The 20,690-nt window shown below is 38.7% G+C and overlaps 1 protein-coding gene across 4 annotated transcripts in view; it reads left to right on the forward strand.

Annotated features, from left to right (window-relative positions):
* Positions 1 to 2,618: 2,618 nt before the first annotated feature.
* Positions 2,619 to 20,690, forward strand: part of Mlf1 (myeloid leukemia factor 1) — a 33,646-nt gene continuing 15,574 nt past the window's right edge. Inside the window, exons 1-2 of one of the 4 annotated variants that reach the window (XM_006232477.5) lie at positions 2,619 to 3,267; positions 15,424 to 15,571. In XM_006232477.5, the coding sequence (XP_006232539.1) occupies positions 3,221 to 3,267; positions 15,424 to 15,571 (195 nt within the window). In that variant the 5' untranslated portion in view covers positions 2,619 to 3,220. The remainder of the gene's footprint in view (positions 3,268 to 15,423; positions 15,572 to 20,690) is intronic. The other 3 variants (XM_006232479.5, XM_063281801.1, NM_001107680.1) reach the window with 3 other exon arrangements.

Below are 20,690 nucleotides of genomic sequence, written 5' to 3' on the forward strand. Positions count from 1 at the left end.
AGTGCTGCTTGCTGGCTTACTTTCTAGCTTGCTTTTTCACTTGCTCTCGTATATAGCCCAGGCTCAGATACTTAGGGGTGGTGCTGCCCACAGTGGGCTAGGCCATCTTATATCTATCATCAAATAAAACCATTCTTCCAAGACCTGGTCACAGACCAACTTGAATGAACTGACACTTCAGCTCAGGTTCCCTTTTCCCAAGCGACTCTGGGTTGTATCAAGTTGACAGTAAAACTCACCAGGGCAATATCTGTTTACTGTAGATATAAAACCTATAATGAGGTAAGGGCACAAAGTCCTTGGGGGCACTGAAATCCACAGTAATGAAGATGTTTATAACAGTTTAAGACTCAGGAGTTTGGAGAACTATAATAAAGTATAATTCCAGCATTCAAAAGTCTATTGATTTCTTCTTTCTAGGGCACTTGAGATAATAGAAATATATTGAAATTTATAAGGTACCGTAACTGCGGAGTTGTAGAATGTTTGACATGTGAGCTAATGTATGTCCAATAGGTATATCCAATAGGCCAGAGAATTTTGTATCCTAAATAGCTAAAACTGTGTCTGAGATGAAATCGATCCTTCTTAGGTAACCAGTGAGTTAATGGGTATACATTTCACTGACCTTTTGAACTATTGTGTTATTAGTAGAGAATTGGCTTGTATTTCATGCATTGTCTCTGGAAGTCTTTCCTAGCCTTGGTCAGTGTTTTTCCAGGAAACACAAGCAATAACATGGCTAGAGACCACACGTGTAGATATGTAATTTACCACACAAATGTACTAGTAGTGATCCTTTTAAATGTCACAGGGAGGCGAAGTAGGATGGCGAAGATAATGTAAGCTTGCTCGACCAATCTCAGTTCAAAGTGAACCATTGGTTCTCCTGGCATCAGAGTTTTTGTGTATAATAAAGGATAAACATCTTAGCACACGTTGGGTGGGAAGGTTTAACTGAGAGGGTGTATTTGGAAGCACTTAGGGCAATGTTTGGAACATAAGAAGAAATATGTGTGAACTATTATCCTAATAAATAAAGCTTACGGTTTTACTATCTGAAGGTGGATTTCAAGTGATGTGAATAGAACTACACAATGCAGATTTCAGGTGCCTTTGTGCTGGCCCAGAAAGTTCAAGAAGACATCTATTTCCTTCCTCTAACCTTTTGCTCAAATTCACTTTCTCGGTGAAGACTAGATGTTCTCCCCTATTCATAACTGCAAAGTCCCTTCCCTCTTCTCAAGTTTTCAGTGAGCACGTAACTACCTCTTCATTCCTAACCTGCCCTGACACACTATGAATGACAGGAGGGCTCCACAAATAAATTATTGTAATTGTATTTGCAGCCAGTGCCAAGGCTCTCTCCTCTCAGCCTGCTCTACACCTCTAATGCTTCCTTAGTGGGGTGTTCATCCTCTCCTGACCGCACCTCTTCTTTTCTTTCCATTTAAAATTGGTGTCATGGGCTTTTTAGTTCCGACTCTTTTTCTTCTACCCTTTTATGCCCCTCTATACCTTTTAAAGGGGCATTTACACAGGGTGCCTACATTGCTTTTGTTTGCTCTGGGTGACCCCTTACCACACTGTCTTTGGACTAAATGTTTCATCTTGGTTTTAACAGTGCGGTTCTGAGGAAAGTTCCCTGCAACAAAATGGAACTTTTTCCTCACAGATTTCCTTATTTTGCCTCAAAGCAAACGTGTTTTAATATCATTGTTTGTCATGCTACCGCCTGTATTCATTTCATGTTTTTCCTAATATAGTCTCTTTAAGCTTTGTGTCAAACAGAAACTAATTTCAGGTGTTGTACAGACAGTTTTGCCATGGAATTAGTTTGCAAGTCCTCTGACCCATGTATGCTCTCTGAGCATTGTGCTGAGGCCAGAGGAAGATTAAAATAGCCTATTTATTTCCTGGAAGGGCCGTGTCATTTTAGATTGTGAAGTTGGCCCTGCCTCAAGCCAATCCTCTCAGGGGAGCAGGACTACCAGAGAAACCTGGTGAAATGGGGGAACGGAGGGGGAGGGGCTCAAAGGATTACATTTCCAGCTCCCAAAAATAACCCTGAGTACTTTTGCCACTTCCAAATCAGGTCCTGGTAACCTCTTCCCAGCAGCAGGCAGCATGTCATGTCTCCCACAGGGCCCCAAGGAACCATGGATACCCCCCACCTCCCTAAGGGAACTCCCTGGAGAATGCAGGGACAAGTGAATTGAGGGTGTGTGTGCAAGATGCTGCTTCTTTGTCATTTTTTCTTTTTCTTTCTCTTTGTCCCCAGCTCTTAGAAGGGCCTGTATAGTCCTTTTGAACTTCAATAATTGAATAAAACCTTTCATGTTGTCCCTTCCCCACCACAGCACACCCCAATCTTACCGATACTACTTAAAATGTTTGGGCTTATCATTAAGGTCCTGCATTGGCTTTAAGATGACCAGCTTCCTTACTATAAATAGGTTCTTTTATACCGTGATGGAAATAATAGAAATAGAATTTTACTTAGATATGGCTGCTTGCTTTAAATTTTGTGCTCAAATTCTGCTTGTTAAGAACGTTGTTGGGAAGGTGTTAAAGATTTGATCTAATCCTTGAAATGGAGCAGTTTCATTTTGCTTTTTTTTCCCTCTTTCTTTCTTTTGTGTATTTGAGCCTATGTCTAGATGTTATGTGTGTATTGGGAGACACTGCTTTGTGTTTGTGTATTTGAATTTTAGATTCACAGAAAACTGTATTTGTTTTGTTTTCGAAATCTCATAGACTGCATCTCGTTTCCTTCAAGAAATGAATACAGCATTTGTTAATTGTTCGCAAAACCTTTTTTTTTTTCATTATTTGACCAGCTACCAGAGAATTGTTGGGATTACGGGCGATTTGGCCAAGGTCTTTCAGAACTAGTATAGTGTTTTGGTTCCCATAGCTCTGAGATCAAGTTGTCTCCCTGGAGCCTCGCTGACAGGGGCCCTCAGACAAACTTCTAGCCTCCAGTGTGTTTACCCCGGTTGCCATAGCGGCCACGCTTGTCCTTCCCCCTTCTCCTGACTCACCTTCGTGACGTCATAGAGCTATGGCCAATGGGCAAGCAGCTATGCGTCAAGCCCCGCCCTAGTTGAGGGCGCGGCTATTGCCGCGAGCAGACGCGCGAATCTAGTGGGAAGCAGGCTGGTGCGGCGCGGCGACTGCGCCCATTCCACCCGCGGCCGCCGCCCGCCTCAGAACCACGATGTTCCGGATGTTGAGCAGCAGCTTTGAGGACGACCCCTTCTTCGCGTGAGTGTCCCAGCCGCGCTCGCTAGGAGAGGCGAGGGGACTGCGCCTCGCAAGTTGTGGGGGCAACACCCGGCGGGAGGCGCAGAGAAACGGGGTTGAGGAGAAATGAGTGAAGAGAAACGGAGTAAGGAAAAGTGGGTGTGAGGAGAAGTGGGTGTGAGGAGAAATGGGGTAAGGAGAAATGAGGGTGAGGAGAAATGAGGGTGAGGAGAAATGAGGGTGAGGAAAGTAGCTGTGAAGTGGAATGGGGTGAGGAGAAACGGACAAGAAGAGAATAGGGGACGTGAGAAGTGGGGACAGGAGCTGAAGGATTTGGGAATCATTGGGTGAAGAGATCAAGATATAGGGTGTGAGGAGATGGTTTGAGGGTATTTGGCAAGGAGAAATGGAGGACACCACGAGAGAGGGTGAGCTGAGCAGGATGGGGTGAGGAGGATTTAGAAGCCTGAAGTCCTCATCTAAGAGGGTTTGCTGGTGGGAGACAAGGACTAGAATCCTGAGCCATGGCTCAAGGTGCAGGCTGCTGACTGTTTGGGGCGACTTGGTGTCTGGGTATCCTTGAATATATAGCCCTTCTCTGCAGCAGCCGGTGCTGGTGGCCATAACTGCCATCTTGGTGGAACTTCTGATGAGAAATAATCCCTTTAACTTCAAATAGGGGTGAGAGTGCTTTCTAGGGTGACAGTTCCTTGATTTGAGAAACGGGGTGGGGGGGTTATTTTGTTTTGCTTCAGAGAGGTCTCCCTAAGCAATGTAGACCTTACTGACCTAGAACTCGGTATAGATCGCTCTGACCTCGAACTCACAGACGTTCACCTGCCGCCTGCTGCTGTTGCTGTCCCCCCCCCTTCCCCCTTCTTCCTCCTCTCTCCTCCTTTTTTTTTTTTTTCTGTGATTAAAGGTTGGGTGCTAGGTTGTTTAAAACAAGTTTTCATACAGTGAAGCTGTCACCTTGACAGCACTACTAAGTAGGAGCTGCGTCGAAATGGTTGGATGTTGCCATGGGACACTGTTTTCTTTACCTGCTTCGTTAACAGAACTGGCTTTGCTTGGGAAGAGACTTCTCATTTTATCAATGTGATAAATGTGGGTAAAGAAATAGTGTACAGTGAACACGTCTGTTAACAAGAAGTGACATAAATGAGGCCTTGGGAAGAAGATACTTAAAACTAGGTTTCATTATTATCTAGTTTTCTGTGCATGTTTGACCTTACTATATGCCTAGTTAGAGCAAAATGAGTAATGTCTTAATTAAATGTGTAATTTGATATGTAATTAGTATCTTCAAAAATTATGTCTTAGCAGTACTGTAATTTAAACTGTTGGATGACCCTCTCAGCAAAGGCAGGGAACCTAAGATTTGAGGTCAAAAATAGTAACAGATCACAAACACACATACACATCAAAAAGCACCCTTTCTCCATGCTTAGCAAAGATCATTAGTCACACTCTTCAAAACAGTTTTAGCCTTCGTCAGAACCAAGCAACCATTGTCAAAAATATAAGGCAAACTTGTAATTAACTATAACACTGATTAATGCTTACAGTTTATTTTTACGACTACTATTTATAGAGTAAACACATCTGGGGATAAAGAAGGAAAAGAACGACTTTCTGTTTCAAGTAATCTGTCCTTTAACCCACCCTTTTTACTCCAATCCTAACAAAATAAGAATTCATACTTAATATCAATTCAAAAATTAAGGAGACAAACATACTATCCCATCTACTGGCCTTAGGAACATAAAAGGGAAGCAGAACACACTAATCACGCTTAGTTTTTTTAATTTATTTTTATTTCATGTGCATTGGTGTTTTGCCTGCATATATGTCTGTACAAGGGTGTAGGATCCCCTAGAACTGGGGTTAGAGACAGCTGTGATCTGCCATATGGGTGCTGGGAATTGAACTGGCTTCTCTGAGCCAGTACTCTTAACCTCGGAGTCATCTCTCCAGCTCCCATTGACTGTTTTTATATAAAGATTGTACCTGATGCTAACTCTGTATCTGATCTTTGGGTTCTCTTGTGGTTACTTTACCTTAGAAAATCTTCAGTAAATATTGTATAACAGTCATCTAGTATCTTTTATGATTTATCGAGCAGTTTATGGGTAATATTTCTTGATTGCTAATAGTAATTACTATTTTCTTTTTCTTGGATATTTTATGTACTTACATTTCAAATGTTATCCCCTTTCCCCCCTTCTCCCCTCCCCCTGTTTCTATGAACATGTTCCCACTCCCACCCACCAACTCCCACTTCAACACCCTGGCATTCCCCTACCCTGGGGCATCAAGCCTTCACAGGACCAAGGGCTTCTTCTCCTATTGATGTCCATCAAGGCCATCCTCTACTACATATGCAGCTGGAGCCATGTGTCCCTCCATGTGTACTCTTTGGTTGGTGGCTTAGTCCTTGGGAGCTCTGGGGGATCTGGTTGGTTGATATTGTTGTTCTTCCTATGGAGTTGAAAACCCCTTCAGCTCCTTCAGTCCTTTCTCTAACTCCTCCTCCATTGGGGACCCTGTGCTCAGTTCAATGGTTAGCTGCAAGCATCCTCATCTGTATCAGTAAGGCTTAGGCAGAACCTCTCAGGAGACAGCTATATCAGGCTCCTGTCAGCATGCACTTCTTGGCATCCACCATGGTGTCTGGGTTTGGTGGCTGCATATGGGATGGATCCCCAGGTGGGGCAGTCTATGGATGACCTTTCCTTCAGTCCTTGCTCCACCCTTTGTCCCTGTATTTCCTCTCATGAGTATTTTGTTAAGGACTAAAACATCCACACTTTGGTCTTCCCTCTTCTTGGGCTTCATGTAGTCTGTGAATTGTTTCTTGGGTATTCTGAGCTTTTGAACTAATATCCACTTATCAGTGAGTGCATACCATGTCTGTTCTTTTGTGACTGGGTTACCTCACTCAGGATGATATTTTCTAGTTCCATCCATTTGTGTAAGAATTTCATGAAGTCATTGTTTTTAATAGGTGAGTAGTAATTACTATTTTCATTAAATAAATACCATTGTTAATGTTGGAGCTGGCTAATTAGAATATTACTCATTAAATTTTTATTTTTTACTTTTAAAATAAGCTTTAATCATTAAAAAAAACCTTACGAATAAATAATAGCAAATGCCAAAAATAATTATACCCATGAATCTTATAGATAACACTGAAGTATAGAATAAATATAAAAACAGCTTTTTAGAGAAGGTTTTTGGGAAATGGCTCAAAGCATACATATACTGAAGAGGGCCAACAGATGTGAAAAGCAAAAGAAAATTCTACCCTGAGCTCAAGCTCCATATGCTCTGTGCAAAGCAGTCAAAGCTACTAAGAAACTCCAAAGTCTTTCTAGCCTAAGAACCAAGGACAGAGCTCAGTACTTCCATAGTCATTGTAAGAGTGGGGTAGAGTGGGAATGTACAGCATCCTGAAAGGAGAACTAGACAGCTTTTCTGTGGTTAAATTCTGCACAAATCTGTATTAGGCTTAACCACCTGTGCATGAGGCAGACTCAGAGCAGCTTACTGGAGAGGATACATGAATGAAGCAAGATTTATTCTCCCATTTAAGACAGAATTTTAATTCTGAGGCAACCACATTAATTATCTGCTTTGGGAAGATTCATCATTCCTGAAAAATATAAGAAAATTCACAACCTCTACAACATAATAGTTATATTCTGTACATTGGCTTTATATGACTCATTTCTATGTAAAAGACTTACTTTGAAGTTAATTATTGTCTCATCCAAGGTATTAACATAAATGGGCAAAAAATTAAGGCAGTTATAATTTTGCCCCATATGTGAAGGAAAATATTATTGTAATGAAGGAAAATATAGGCTATCTCAATGAAGGAAGTGAACTTTTATATGTAACATGTCTATATCTAATGTATATAAATATCTTGTGCATATATATTATATCTAATAGAAGTTCTAGAGATGAAAATTATATCTGAAAGAGAAGGATTGATTGGGTAGGCTTAGTAGCAGAATGAAGATGGCAGAACAGTCATTAAACTTGCATAAACACAAATGGAGAACAAAGTGTAGAACCAAACGTAGACTTGGCAGAAATTGATAGTTTTCCCTGAAATTACTTTAAGCAACATTATTTTAGGAACATGTCTATTGTAGGCAGATTAATGGTTTCTGTAAAGATAATCATATCCCAATTCCCGGAACCTATGAATGTGTTATTCTGCTGGTCAGAAGTTCCCATTGGCTTCTTGGGCCTGTTTCAGCTACCCTCTAGTTTAAGACCTTCTTCTTGTAGTGTGTACTAGACATTATTGCTGCAGTAGCTTATAGACTCTTAAAGTATTATATCACATCTTCTGTTGATCAAGAAGCTTAGTTAAGGAGTTCTAACTCAAGCCTCAGGAGGTTACAGTCTTTTGAACTCTGAGGTTATCACAAGTATTGTCTAAATGTGTATCCATTTTCAAGTTTATTCACATAGCTGTTGCTCATTAGAAAAAAAAATGCTTCTATGTTCCCTCATGTAAACTTCTCCCCAGGCCGTACCAGCCATTGTACATGAGAGAGCACGCAAGAAAAAAAAAACATTTAAACAATTGCTTAGTACACCAATATCAAACTTATACAAACATAGTTAAGATTTAAAAAGAGATAAAAGACAAAAATTGTTATAAATAAACTGTGCTTTACAAGGTCCTAATCTGTAGTAAAAACAGAACAACTGTGCCGGGGAGTATAGCATAGTTGGTAGCATGCTTGCACGAAGCCCTGGATTGATGCCCAGAACCAAATAAAACTAGGCACCGTGGTAGATGCTCACAGTCCAGACAATCTGGATGTAGAGGTAGGGAGTTCAGAAGTTCAAGGCCATTCTCAGTTGTATAGTGATTTCAAGGCCAGATTCAATAGCATGTGACCCTATCTCAAACAAAACAAAACAAAGATAGAAAAGATCTCAACCTGAAAAGTAACGAAGCTGTGTGGTTAGTTATTTTAAAAGGAAAGGGAAAGACTGAGGGTTTTTAAAAAATAATTTTATACACACACACTCTCTTAACAATCAGCAACAAAAGGCACATTTCTAAATGAATGGGATATATTTATTTGTGCACTCATTTGATAACATATAAACGACAAGTAGAAAATCACAATGATAGGATACTACTGTTCAAATAATTTAAATTGACTGAATAGTCGTAGCAACCTTATTTATAAAGACAAAAAACTAAAAATAGTTTTGGCTATATTATAATATCATATATATGTTCTAGATTTAGTTAATATTTGGTAAGTAGAACAGCAGGGATAAATTATAAAAAGCAGTATTCTGAGTCAAAGAAACTAGATATGAAAGATGACACACTATATAATTCTATTATATGAGATTCCGAGAAAGGCAAAATAATACTGATGAAGCCTGTGGTGGTTAATCTGGATTGCCAACTTGACTTGAGAGGTGCCAGGTTAGTAAAGCACATGGATGTTTATGAGAAGTTCCTGGAGGGGATTAGCTGAGATGAAAGATTCACTGTGAATATAGTTAGCACTGTCCCAACAGGCTGGATACCCAGACCGAGTGCAAGAGACTGAGAGCTCGTGGTGGGTATTCTCCTTGCTCCTTAACTACCTGGAAAGTGAGCAGTTTTCCTGCATTTTGCCCTTTTCTGCCACAAGGGACTTAATTATGAGTAAAATGAATCCTCCTCTCAAGTTCTTTCTGTGAGGTATTTCGTGATAGTGATGAAAAGCCAACACAAAGCCTAGTAATGGTGGTAGAATTTGGGGAGATGATTTCTACAAAGGCTCAAAATAGAACATTAGGGGTGGCATAAATGTTTATATATAAACTGTATATTTTTGAAAACTCAAAACTGTACAATTATTGAGTGCAAATTATACCCAAACAAGGCTGAACTCAAGCAAAACAAAAACCCTATACACACACCTAAACACAAGTCCAGTTGTGCACTTGCTAATCCTAAAGCAATTACATTTGAAGCTTTTTAGAAATTTTTTGAGGGGAAAGAGGATGGTGGATGACATGCAGCATGGTCTTGCTATAATCTTTGGGAGAATAAACCCGGGGAATCTAGATACCGCTATAAAAAGAGGTGGGTGTTTGCCCAAAAGTTCTGAGTTTTAATCGTAAAATATAATAGAATACCTAACAGAGCAGAATAAGAGAAATCTAGAGGATGTCCTGGAAGGATTGGCTACTGTCTCCTTCCACTGAAGGAGTGCCAGTGCCATTACTCAGGAATGTGGCTTGCATCTAGGAGCCCAGGAAGGAATACTTGAAAGTCAAGGACGGGAAACAGCAAGCATGTTCAGACTACTCCTGTCAGGTCCCTCCCATTCGCTTCTATTCATACTCTGTTTAATGCCCAGTGCAAGTTTAACTGTTAACATTTTCTCTTTTCTTCTCCCTGTTCTTTATTTCTTTTATCTCCTATTCTGTTTTTGAATGAATTCCAAGAGAATACAAACAGCTGCATAAAATGAGATTAATATGAGATATGAAGATGGAATTCAGTAAAGAGAAATTAAGAAGAAAATCAATTTGAAATGCTGGAGGTGAAATATTCATTGAATCAGATAAAAAGCTCAATGAAAAGCTTCATCGATAGAATGGGTCAAGGGGAAGACATAATATTAGAGCTTTAAAACAAGGGAAATCTAGGATGAATTGGACTATTCAGTTAAAAAGAAAAATTAATAAGAAAATATACAAGAATGTAAGATCTAGGGACACTATGAAAAGACCAAATCTATGAATTGTGGATGCAGAAGAGTTTCATGCTAAAGGCATAAAAACACTTTTAATAAAATCATAATATAAAACTTCCCAATTTTAGGAAAAGAAATGTTTATCCAGGAACAGGGGGTATTTAGGTTTTTCAATTCAATGAAACCAGAAAAAAAAACACAAAAAAATCATCCTCATGGGGATGAGATGGGGGGGGGGGGCGCAGTGTTGCAGAGGGGAAACCGGAAAAGGGGATAACATTTGAAATGTAAATAAATATAATATCCAAGAAAAATAAGTATTATAATGAGATGGAACATGAAATATGAAAGTAAAAGGTTCTTGGACATTTGCAATCATTTTTTTTCTAAAAATGGTTTTATTAAGGATGTTGTTAATATAGTATTGAATACATCCACTTAAAGTAAACATTGTTTTTAGTATAGACGTAGAATAGTATAGTTGTGAGTAAAATTGTAGAATATTTTCATCATCTCCAAAACAAAGTTCTGTACTCATGAGCATCCCTCCATCATTTCTTCTCAAATATTACTCCATACCCCTGCCCTAGAAAAGTATCAATCTATTTTCTGACTATGGAACCTCTGGAAATTTTACGAGTAGAATTATGAAATTTGAAATCTGGTATTTTCACATACTGCAGTGTTTTCAAGTGTCATCCACGTTGTAACATATATCAGAATTTCTATTTTTAATATAAGATATTTCACTACCAGAATATGCCCCATTTTGTGTATCTATGGATTGATGGATGTTTTGGTTGCTTAGTTGATCTATCTTGAGTTTGATATGGACATTCCCGAATAAAGTATTATTGGACTATTAAAAAAAAAAACCTTGTTGGGGATTTAGCTCAGTGGTAGAGCGCTTGCCTAGGAAGCGCAAGGCCCTGGGTTCGGTCCCCAGCTCCGAAAAAAAGAACCAAAAAAAAAAAAACCCCTCTTCACACAAAATAGTTAAAAATTTAAAATGGAGAGCAAAGAAAACATCCCGAAAGTTGTGAGATTAACACAAGTCACATATAAAGACTGGAGAAACTCTAAAGACCAGGCAAGCTTGGAAAGTGTATTTCAAGCTCTGAAAGATTGTCAGTTCAGGTAATTATAGCTAGCAAAACTATCTGTCATAGTAGAAAGAGAAAGAGAAGCTTTCCATATTACAAACTAATACACGGAATTGATGGTCACTAAGGCAGCTCTTTAGATACTTGAATCATTGAGACTGGAAAAGTCTACAGGAAAGGGTAGCTGTGCTGGAACAATAGTTGAGCAAATGAGCAATAAGAAAATACTAAGCCTGACAAAACTAACAAATCCATGCCTATCAGCAGTATTAATGGTCTTAATTCCCTAATTAAAAGTTCAACATAAGCTTTCTATTTGCTGTCTTCAAGAAATGTTCTTTACCATCAAAGACGGCCACAAACCAAGGGTAAAAGGGTGGGAAAAAATGTTTCAAGCAAATAGAACTAGGAAGCAAGTGGATATCTGTTTTTATATAACAAAATAGACTTTAAGGAAACAATGGAGAGAACATTCCCATTCTAGACACACACACACACACACACACACACACACACACACACACACACACACACACGATGTAAGAAAACCCAACACTGTAAAAGTTTACTTAATACTTGTGGGAAAACTGCTAATTAAAGTCAAAGTCCACCATGACTGGAGAGCCTCTGAGCTCAGTGCAAAATGGGCAACTCCTGTGTTAGGAGGCCTTCTTCTCTGACCTTTTCTTGGGGATTCTAATCCCTTGCACTTGTATCTACCCAATGAATGACATGTAGCTGTAATTGGTTTATAGAATTAATTTCTTTTATCCTGATAAAGCCTGTTCAGCTAGCACCTGAGATTTCTGCAATGTTTCCCTGTGCCAATGAGGTTTGCCAGGTCATGCCTAAGCCCCCAGTCAGTGACCTTTGCCCATCTTGGATGTCCCTGCCCTTAGTCCCCAAAAACTTCATCAGCCTCCAGTCACCCTAAATAAAGATGATCTACGTACTGACAAGCAGTCCCAGAGCGGTCACTCACCTTATATACTCACAGGGCTTCTGACGCCTCTGCTCCCACTGCCCTCATGGACTGTATCGGTGGATGCTCTGCGAGAATGGGGAGAACTACAAAGATCTCACACCCATAGGTTAGCTTCTCAAAAAGTAAAGAATGTCTGAGCTATATGACATCATAGACCAAGAAACTCTAACATCTATCTGCAGAATGTATATTTCTCAGCAACTTTCTCTAAAATAGATTTTATAATAGGACACATATCAAATCCTAGCAAATACAGGAAATTGGAACAATTGTTTTATCTCTGGCAACAAAGGAATAAAAATAGAAACCAAGAGAAAGAGAAACTATAGTACATACACAAACTCATGGAGATTGAACCACAGACTGTTGAAAGAGGAATGGATCATTGAAGAAATCAAGAAGAGAATTTTAAGAATCTATAACTAAAAGAATACAATACCTCTTAGATGCAAAGAAAGCAGCTATAAGAGGGAAGTTTATAGTTATAGATGCCTACATTAAAAAAACCTCAAATAGCTTAATACACAGCCAGAATACAGCAAATACAGAGGCGAATGCCAGCAGCAAACCACTGAACTGAGAATAGGTCCCCTGTTGAAGGAATCAGAGAAAGAACTGGAAGAGCTTGAAGGGGCTCGAGACCCCAAAAGTACAACAATGCCAAGCAACCAGAGCTTCCAGGGACTAAGCCACTACCTAAAGACTATACATGGACTGACCCTGGACTCTGACCCCATAGGTAGCAATGAATATCCTAGTAAGAGCACCAGTGGAAGGGGAAGCCCTGGGTCCTGCTAAGACTGAACCCCCAGTGAACTAGTCTATGGGGGGAGGGCGGCAATGGTGGGAGGGTTGGGAGGGGAACACCCATAAGGAAGGGGAGGGGGGAGGGGGATGTTTGCCCGGAAACCGGGAAAGGGAATAACACTCGAAATGTATATAAGAAATACTCAAGTTAATAAAAAATAAAAAAAATAAAAAAAAAAGAAAGATTGAGTTCTTTAAAAAGATAAGTAAACTTAAAAGAGATAAACAAGATCAGTAAACCCTTAGCCAAGCTAACCAAAGAAAATAGAAGGCGTTAAATTAGTGATGGAAAGAGAGACAGTACAACAGATAACAATGAATTCTAAAGATTTTAGACTCCTAGGCTATACATTAAAGAATTTATTTTCACTAAATTAGAAAAATCACATAAAAATGGATTATTTCTTAAATCATATGGCCTAATATTAAACTAATATGAGATATATAATTTAAACAGATCTATAATAACTATTAAAATAGATTGAAGTAGTAATTTTTAAAAAAGATCTTTAAACTAAAAACAGTGCAAGCCCAATACTGTAGTCTACCAGACTTATAAAGAGCAACTAGCATTAATACTTCTCAAACTATTCCATAGAATAAAGACAGAAAGAATACTGTCAAACTCTTTTTGTACAAAACCAAATAAAGACACAACAAAGAATAATATGTCCATCTCTATGATAAACAAAGACACAAAACTTAACACTAAAATATTTGCAAACTGAATTTCAAGAACACTTCACAAAGATCATTCATTCATCACGATCATGTTGGCTTCGTTCCTAAGATACAAAGGGAGGTCAGGCTAATGCAAAGCAATAAGCATATCACATAAAGGGCTTGAAGGGAAGAATTCACATGATCATTTTGCAGTAGATACAGTAAAGGCTTTTGAGAAAATGCAACATCCCTTTTTGATAAAAACCCCAAAGAGACTAGGGATGAAAGAAATATGTATCAGCATAATAAAGACTATATGAGAAACATGTTAGCCAACCTCAGAGAAAAACTCAAACCATTTCCACTAAGACCAGGAATGAGAAAAAATATACCCTTCTTCAATCCCTACCCAATGTAGTTCATGAAGTATTAAATAAGACAAGGCACATAAACAGCTACACATAGGAAAGGGAGAAGTCACAGCATCCTAATGATGTTCGTATGACCCTTTACATAAACGACCATAAAAGCTCTTAGATCTGCTAAACACCTTCAGCAATTTGGACACAAAACTAACATATAAAAATTAGTAGTTTAAATATAAATATAAACAAGAAACATGCACAAAGAACTAGGAAAACAATTATATTCACAGTTATCTGAAAAAAGATAAAAAAAAAGTTAGAATAAACCTAAAAAATGAATGACCTTTACAGTGAAAACCTCCTAATGGTAAAGAAGGAAACTGAGGAAGGCATTAGAAGATCTCCCACGTGAATATATGGGTGAGTTAATATTGTGAACATGGCTATATTACCAGGGACAATTTACAGAGTTAGTATAGTCTGCATTAAAATTCTACTGCTACAGCCAGGCATGGTGGCCGGGCCTTTAATCCCAGGACTGGGAGGCAGAGGCTGGAGGATCTCTGAGTTCCAGGACAGCCAGAGCTACACAGAAAAGCCATTATCTCGATGAAATAATAATACTAATTAGGCTTGTAAAGGTTATCTGTGGCTTTGGCTCTGACTATGCAGATATAGTCTGGCGCTCATAAACATAAATATGGTTCGCAATGCTTATATGTCAAATGATCTACTCTCAGTCAAGAAAGTTAAAAATAGTGGGGTTTTTTTGCTTTTGTTGTTGTTAAGTGTGTGTGTGGTGTGCGTGTGTGAGGGAGGGCAGTGGTGCAGGAGCCTGTAGAAGACAGAAGAAGGTATAGTGAGAAGCATAAGTCTTCTGGGGATACTGGGAGCCAAAACCCAGTCCTCTAGAAGAGCAACAAACATTCTTAACCACTGAGCTGTCTCTCCAGCCCCAACAAGTATGATTATTTTAGGAGAGTTTTTTCCAAATTTATTTGTGCACATTCAATTTTTAAAGACAACTTTATTAAGTTCTTTGGTGTCCATATTTATTATGGAGTATTCTTTATTAATAATGTTATACATGTCCCAAAATGGTCTTTATGATAGAAATGTTTTTCTGATGTTTTTATGGTTATAGAATTATGTTGTAGACTTCTCAGAGTAGTCTTACCTGATAGAAATATTTTTCTGATTTTTTTTCAGTTTTTCTCATCTTAAACTACTTTCATAAGTAGTTTATGGTAATTTATGTTTACCATATTTATTCATGAAATAAAAATATATTTCATTAGTATAATAAATATAGTGGATAGCAAATAGGATAAGATTTCATTTATATTTATAATTGTATTTATAAATACTAGGTCTTTTATTAAATAGTCTCTTCTTCTAAATTGTAATATTTTGTCTTCTTAACAATTGTATTATCTCACGAGTTTCTTCATAGTGTTTATATGCCAGTTTTTTTAAATTATAACATTTAATTTTCCATTCATCTGTATTTTCAACAGAGATTCTTTTCTTGCACACCGAGAAAGTATGCGTAACATGATGAGAAGTTTCTCTGAACCTCTTGGAAGAGACTTGCTCAGTATCTCTGATGGTAGAGGAAGAACCCATAATCGTAGAGAACGTGATGATGGTGAAGACTCCTTAACTGTAAGTAATTTTAAGGACAGCTAGCAAGAACGTTCTACAGAAACATGACTCAGGTGTTATGAGTTACACACTGATAGCGTGTAACTAATACTTCTATCATAGAGATATTATATAAAAGGGGAGGCATTTTCCAAAGCTGAAACCTGGAACAATGGACTGTTAATAGTATAAACTTGCACTGTGCTCTTAACACTTAGGATCATAAGGTTATACACTGTAAGCCATACTAAGCCATTGTTTCTCCATATTTCTTCCCTGATAACTTCCTTCCATGCACTAAACTAAAGTCAAGGAGGACTCCTGGTACCACATACTTTTAAGGTTTAAATACTAAAAAGGTCTAGTATGGTGTTTTATCATTATTGCATCACTCTAGACTTTCAAAACTTAGATTAACCTTTGTTTCAGAGGACGTGTGCCTTAATTAGGGTTTTACTGCTATGAAAAGAGACAACTCTCATAAATGAAAACATTTAATTGGGACTGGCTTACACTTTCAGAGCTTTAGTCTATTATAGTCATGGCAGGAAGCATGGCAGCATCCAGGCAGACACGGTGCTAGAGGAGCTGAGAGTTCTACCCACTGAAGGCAGCTAAAAGGAGACTGTCTTCCTCAGGCAGCCGTGAAGAGACTCCCTCTTCCACTATGGGTGGAGCTTAAGCATAGGACCTCAAAGCCCAACACCCACCCGCCTCAGAGTGAACCATTTCCTCCAGCAAAGCCATACGTACTAATAAAGCTATACCTTGTAATAGTGCCACTCCCTGGACCAAATATGTTCAGACTGCCATATTCCACTCCTTGGCCCCCATAGGTTTGTTCAAACACATGAGTCTATGGCCACACCTAGCCGTAAGATAATGCAAAATATATTTAGTTCATCTTTAAAAGTTTCATAGTCTATAGTAATCTCAACAACGTTAAAAGTCCAAAGTTCAGAGTCTCTTCTGAGATTCATGTAGTCACTTAACCATAATCACCTATAAAATCAAAATAAAGAACATCATAAACTTCCAACATCATAGAATGTACATTACCATTTCAAAATGTAATAGTGGGGAAATACTAAATAAAACAAAGCAAGACCAAAAACCAGCTAGGCAAATTCCAAACTTTGCATCTCCATGTCCAATCACTCTTCAGATCTCTAACTCCTTTCAGGTTTGTTGACTACCAAACACTTCTCTTTGGCTGGTTCCACTCTGTTTGCAGCTTTCTCAGCAGGTATCCCACGGCTCTGGTATCTGTAATATCTTGGTGTCTCCAAAGCAACTTCAACTTTACAGCTTCTTGTTCCAATGTCTGAAATCCACACATGATCTTTTAGGCTCCTCCAAAGGGTTTGGGTTACTTCTCTATCCTGGGATTAAAGGTCTAATGTCTATAGCGCTCTAGGCTCTGATTGATTCTACCTCTGCTGCTGTTCTTGGTGGTCCTCCCAGGGTACTGATATTTCTAATACTATGGGGTCTTCTGCCACAACTAGGCTTCACCAAAAGCCTCTCAGGTTCTCTTTATGGTGCCAAGCTTCAACTGCTTTGCATGACCCCTTCAATCCTGGGCTATCAGCTGCAACTGAGGCTGCACCTTCACCAGTGGCCTTTCCTGGCCTCACACAGTACCAAGCCTCACCTGCTCTTCATAACCTTCAAAATTAGTACCACCTTGGTAATTCTTACACATTTCCAAGTCCAGCTGCGGCACAAGGTACAACCTTGGCTATCTCTAGAACACATCTCCTTTGTGGCTCCCAGAAAACACTTCTCAGAAGATTTTGCCTCAGTGATGCTGGTTTCTTCTTAATTACCACTAATTTCTTAGCTCCGGAGAACCAGCATCAACTGTTCAATAGGCCTTTCTCTTCTGGACTCTAAAGCCAGGCCATGGATTAGGCCAAAACTGCCAAGTTCTGCTGCTTGCTGAGGCTGGAACATGGCCCCCTTGTTATATTGTTACATCATCACCAGCCTTCTGTTTTCCAACTCCCTCACTGCCTAAACTTGGTTGTCCTAGAACTTGCTCAGGAGATTGACCTAAAACTCAGAAATCTTCATGCCTCTGTCTCCTGAATGCTGGGATTAGAGACATGGTCCTAATTTTTCTCTACTTGGAACTTGCCCTGTACCAGACTGGCCCTGAATCAGACACATGCTTGTCTCTGTTTCCTGGGATTAAAGGTGTATACCACCATACCTGGACCTAAGCTCTTCATGGCCACTTTGCCTCCAGATCTGGATCAAAAGTGTGTCTTCCAGCCTAAGGTCTGGATCACAGGTGTAGTATCCATTTCTGGATTGCAGTTCATTCCAGATTGAATCCAAATGAAAACAATAACCAGGTAATAGTAACTCTTAATATGATATAAGTATCCCTTGCTCAACCGCAAAAGCATAAATAATAAGCTTAGCTGGGTTGGAACATGCCCCAAAGTCACCACTTCCTTAATTGCATTTAATATCCTGGAACACAGGATTTAGCTCTATGTTACTGCTCAGTGCCCTTTATTACTTGAACCTTTTATGCTTGATCAGAATGCTCTTCATGGGAATAAACCAGAGTCTATGTTTGGCTTTTGAGACTTCCTTTATTAATACAATTAATCTGAATCTTTTTACCTTTCTTTGGTGAAATCCAGGTAGATTCTTCAAACACAAAACAAAACAAAACAAAACAAAACAAAACAACAAAAACAGCCACATTCTTCACCAAACTTAAGAATGATCTGCAGGCAACATACTAAAATTCTTCTCTTCTCAAACCCCTGAGCCAGGCCCCCAGAGTTCAAATTACCCTCATCACCACTGTCTTCTATATTTCCACTAGGATGGCCCATTAAGCCACACTTAAAATGTTCCACTGCTCTCCAAATTCATAGTTCCAAAATCTACATTCATAGAAACAAAATCATGGTCAGGCCTATCACAGCAATACCCCAGTCTCTGGTACCAACTTCTGTTTTAGGGTTTTACTGCTGTAAATAGACACCAGGACGAAGGCAACTACTATAAAGGTCAACATTAAATTGGGGCTGGGGGTCCATTATCTTCATGGTGGAAAGCATGGCATCATGTAGGCTGAATTAATGCTAGAGGAGGAGCTGAGAATTCTACATCTTGATTCAAAGGCAGCTAGGAGACACTACAATTGCCTACACAGTGACACATTTCCTCCAACAAGGCCACACCTCCTCCAACAAGGCCTCACTTTCTTTTTTTTTCTTTCTTTTTTTTTTCCGGAGCTGGGGACCGAACCCAGGGCCTTGTGCTTGCTAGGCAAGCACTCTACCACTGAGCTAAATCCCCGACCCCACTTTCTTTTTTTTAATTGCATATTTCTTTATTTACATTTCAAATTTTAGTCCCTTTCCCGGTTTCCTGTCCATAAGCCCCTTATCCCCCTCTCCCCTTCTTCTATAAGGGTGTTCCCCTCCCCATCCACCTCCTTACCCACCCACCCTACCCCACCCCCGACACAATCCCCTACACTGGGGGTTCAACCTTGGTAGGACCAAGGGCTTCTCCTCTCATTGGTGTCCAGCAAGGCCATCCTCTGCTACATATGCATTTGAAGCCATGGGTCAGTTCATGTGTAGTCTTTGAGTAGTGGTTTAGTCCCTGGAAACTCTGGTTGATTGAAGACCTCACTTTCTAATAGTGCCACTCCCTGGGCTAAACAGTTTCAGACCACCACAACTTATATAGCTGCCTATTCTCATCAGGATAGGAGGGTAAAAACATTCAACAAATGAAAAGGCGAAGTTTAATATATGTGTTAACTATTTTGGGTTTCACCTCTTTTATTTTTCAGCCTCAGGAATGGCAATTACAGAATAATAAATCCATAGGAATTTATTAAAATGGATCTTGGCAATTGAAATATATTTAGAATTCAGTAAACATGGTTGATCAATTCTAAATTACTAAAAGAATTCTAAGTTACTCTAGAAAAATATTTTCATATTTTCTAAGCAATAAACTTAAAGAAAACAAAATAGTTTGGATCATCATAAAACCTGATAAATAAAACTACATGTGCCATTTCAAATAAAAGTAATCACACTTAAGTTACTTTCCTTTTCATTAGTAAATAATGTCATTTATAAGTGCTATATGTATAAAATTGTAAATTAATGCTACATACATATTACATACATATAATTTAATTAATTTTCATAAAAGTTAAAAATTTTGAAAACGTTAAAGATTAACACCAGAAAAAATTGACAATGCAAGAGCACATTTGTTGTAAGTATTGAAAATTATTTGAGTATTAAAATACTCTTTGTATCATACTTTTTATAACTATAGAAAGCATGTATCTCTTTGGATTTATATGCATAAGTAAGCTACTTATAGCCTTCTTGAAGGAGCAAGAGAAAGCAGTCTTCTTACCTTACATGTAAGCATACAAATGAGCCTGTGTATAATCCAGCTGGAAATGCACTGAAGATGTTTATACAAATCAGCTCTAAGTTTATTGGTCACCTATTGAAACAGAAATAAATGTCACTTTCACAGACACTTTTACTAAAAGCACTAAATGTGTAACAGAAACTGGAATGAAAAATATGTAGCCAAATAAAGAGATAATGCTTCTGTGAAACTGTAGTTGGCAAGATTCATTATTTCAAACCATTTGTATTCATCTTGCCAAAATTTCTTTAAATCAAGAGAAAAACACATAGAAGAAATGTGCTTGTATAAATGTCATGATTAAATTAAAAAGTCAAGTAGGAAGGTAATTCTGAATATATAGAAAGTCCAGGACCAATATTTAAATTTAAATCTAAAATTATTGGTCCCTTATCTTCCTGTATAATTGGGCTGATAAAACAAATTACTTTAGACTGAATGACTTTTAAACATCAGACATTTATTTCTCATAGTTTTGATAGACTGGTAATTCCGTGTGTGTGTGTGTGTGTGTGTGTGTGTGTGTGTGTGTGTGTGTGTGTGTGTGTATACATACGTGTGCATGCTCGGGCTGGGAGGGAGAGAGAATGAGAATGGGGGTGCTTTCTGTCTCTAGTGAATAAGGGCTTGTGTTTTGGTCTACTTTGTGCCTCTGTCTTCAGGTAGAGGACAGGCTCACATATCTGTTGAACACTTGAAATATGCC

The sequence above is a fragment of the Rattus norvegicus genome, chromosome 2 (genome assembly GCF_036323735.1).
Source record: "Rattus norvegicus strain BN/NHsdMcwi chromosome 2, GRCr8, whole genome shotgun sequence".
In the NCBI taxonomy this organism is placed as follows: domain Eukaryota; kingdom Metazoa; phylum Chordata; class Mammalia; order Rodentia; family Muridae; genus Rattus; species Rattus norvegicus.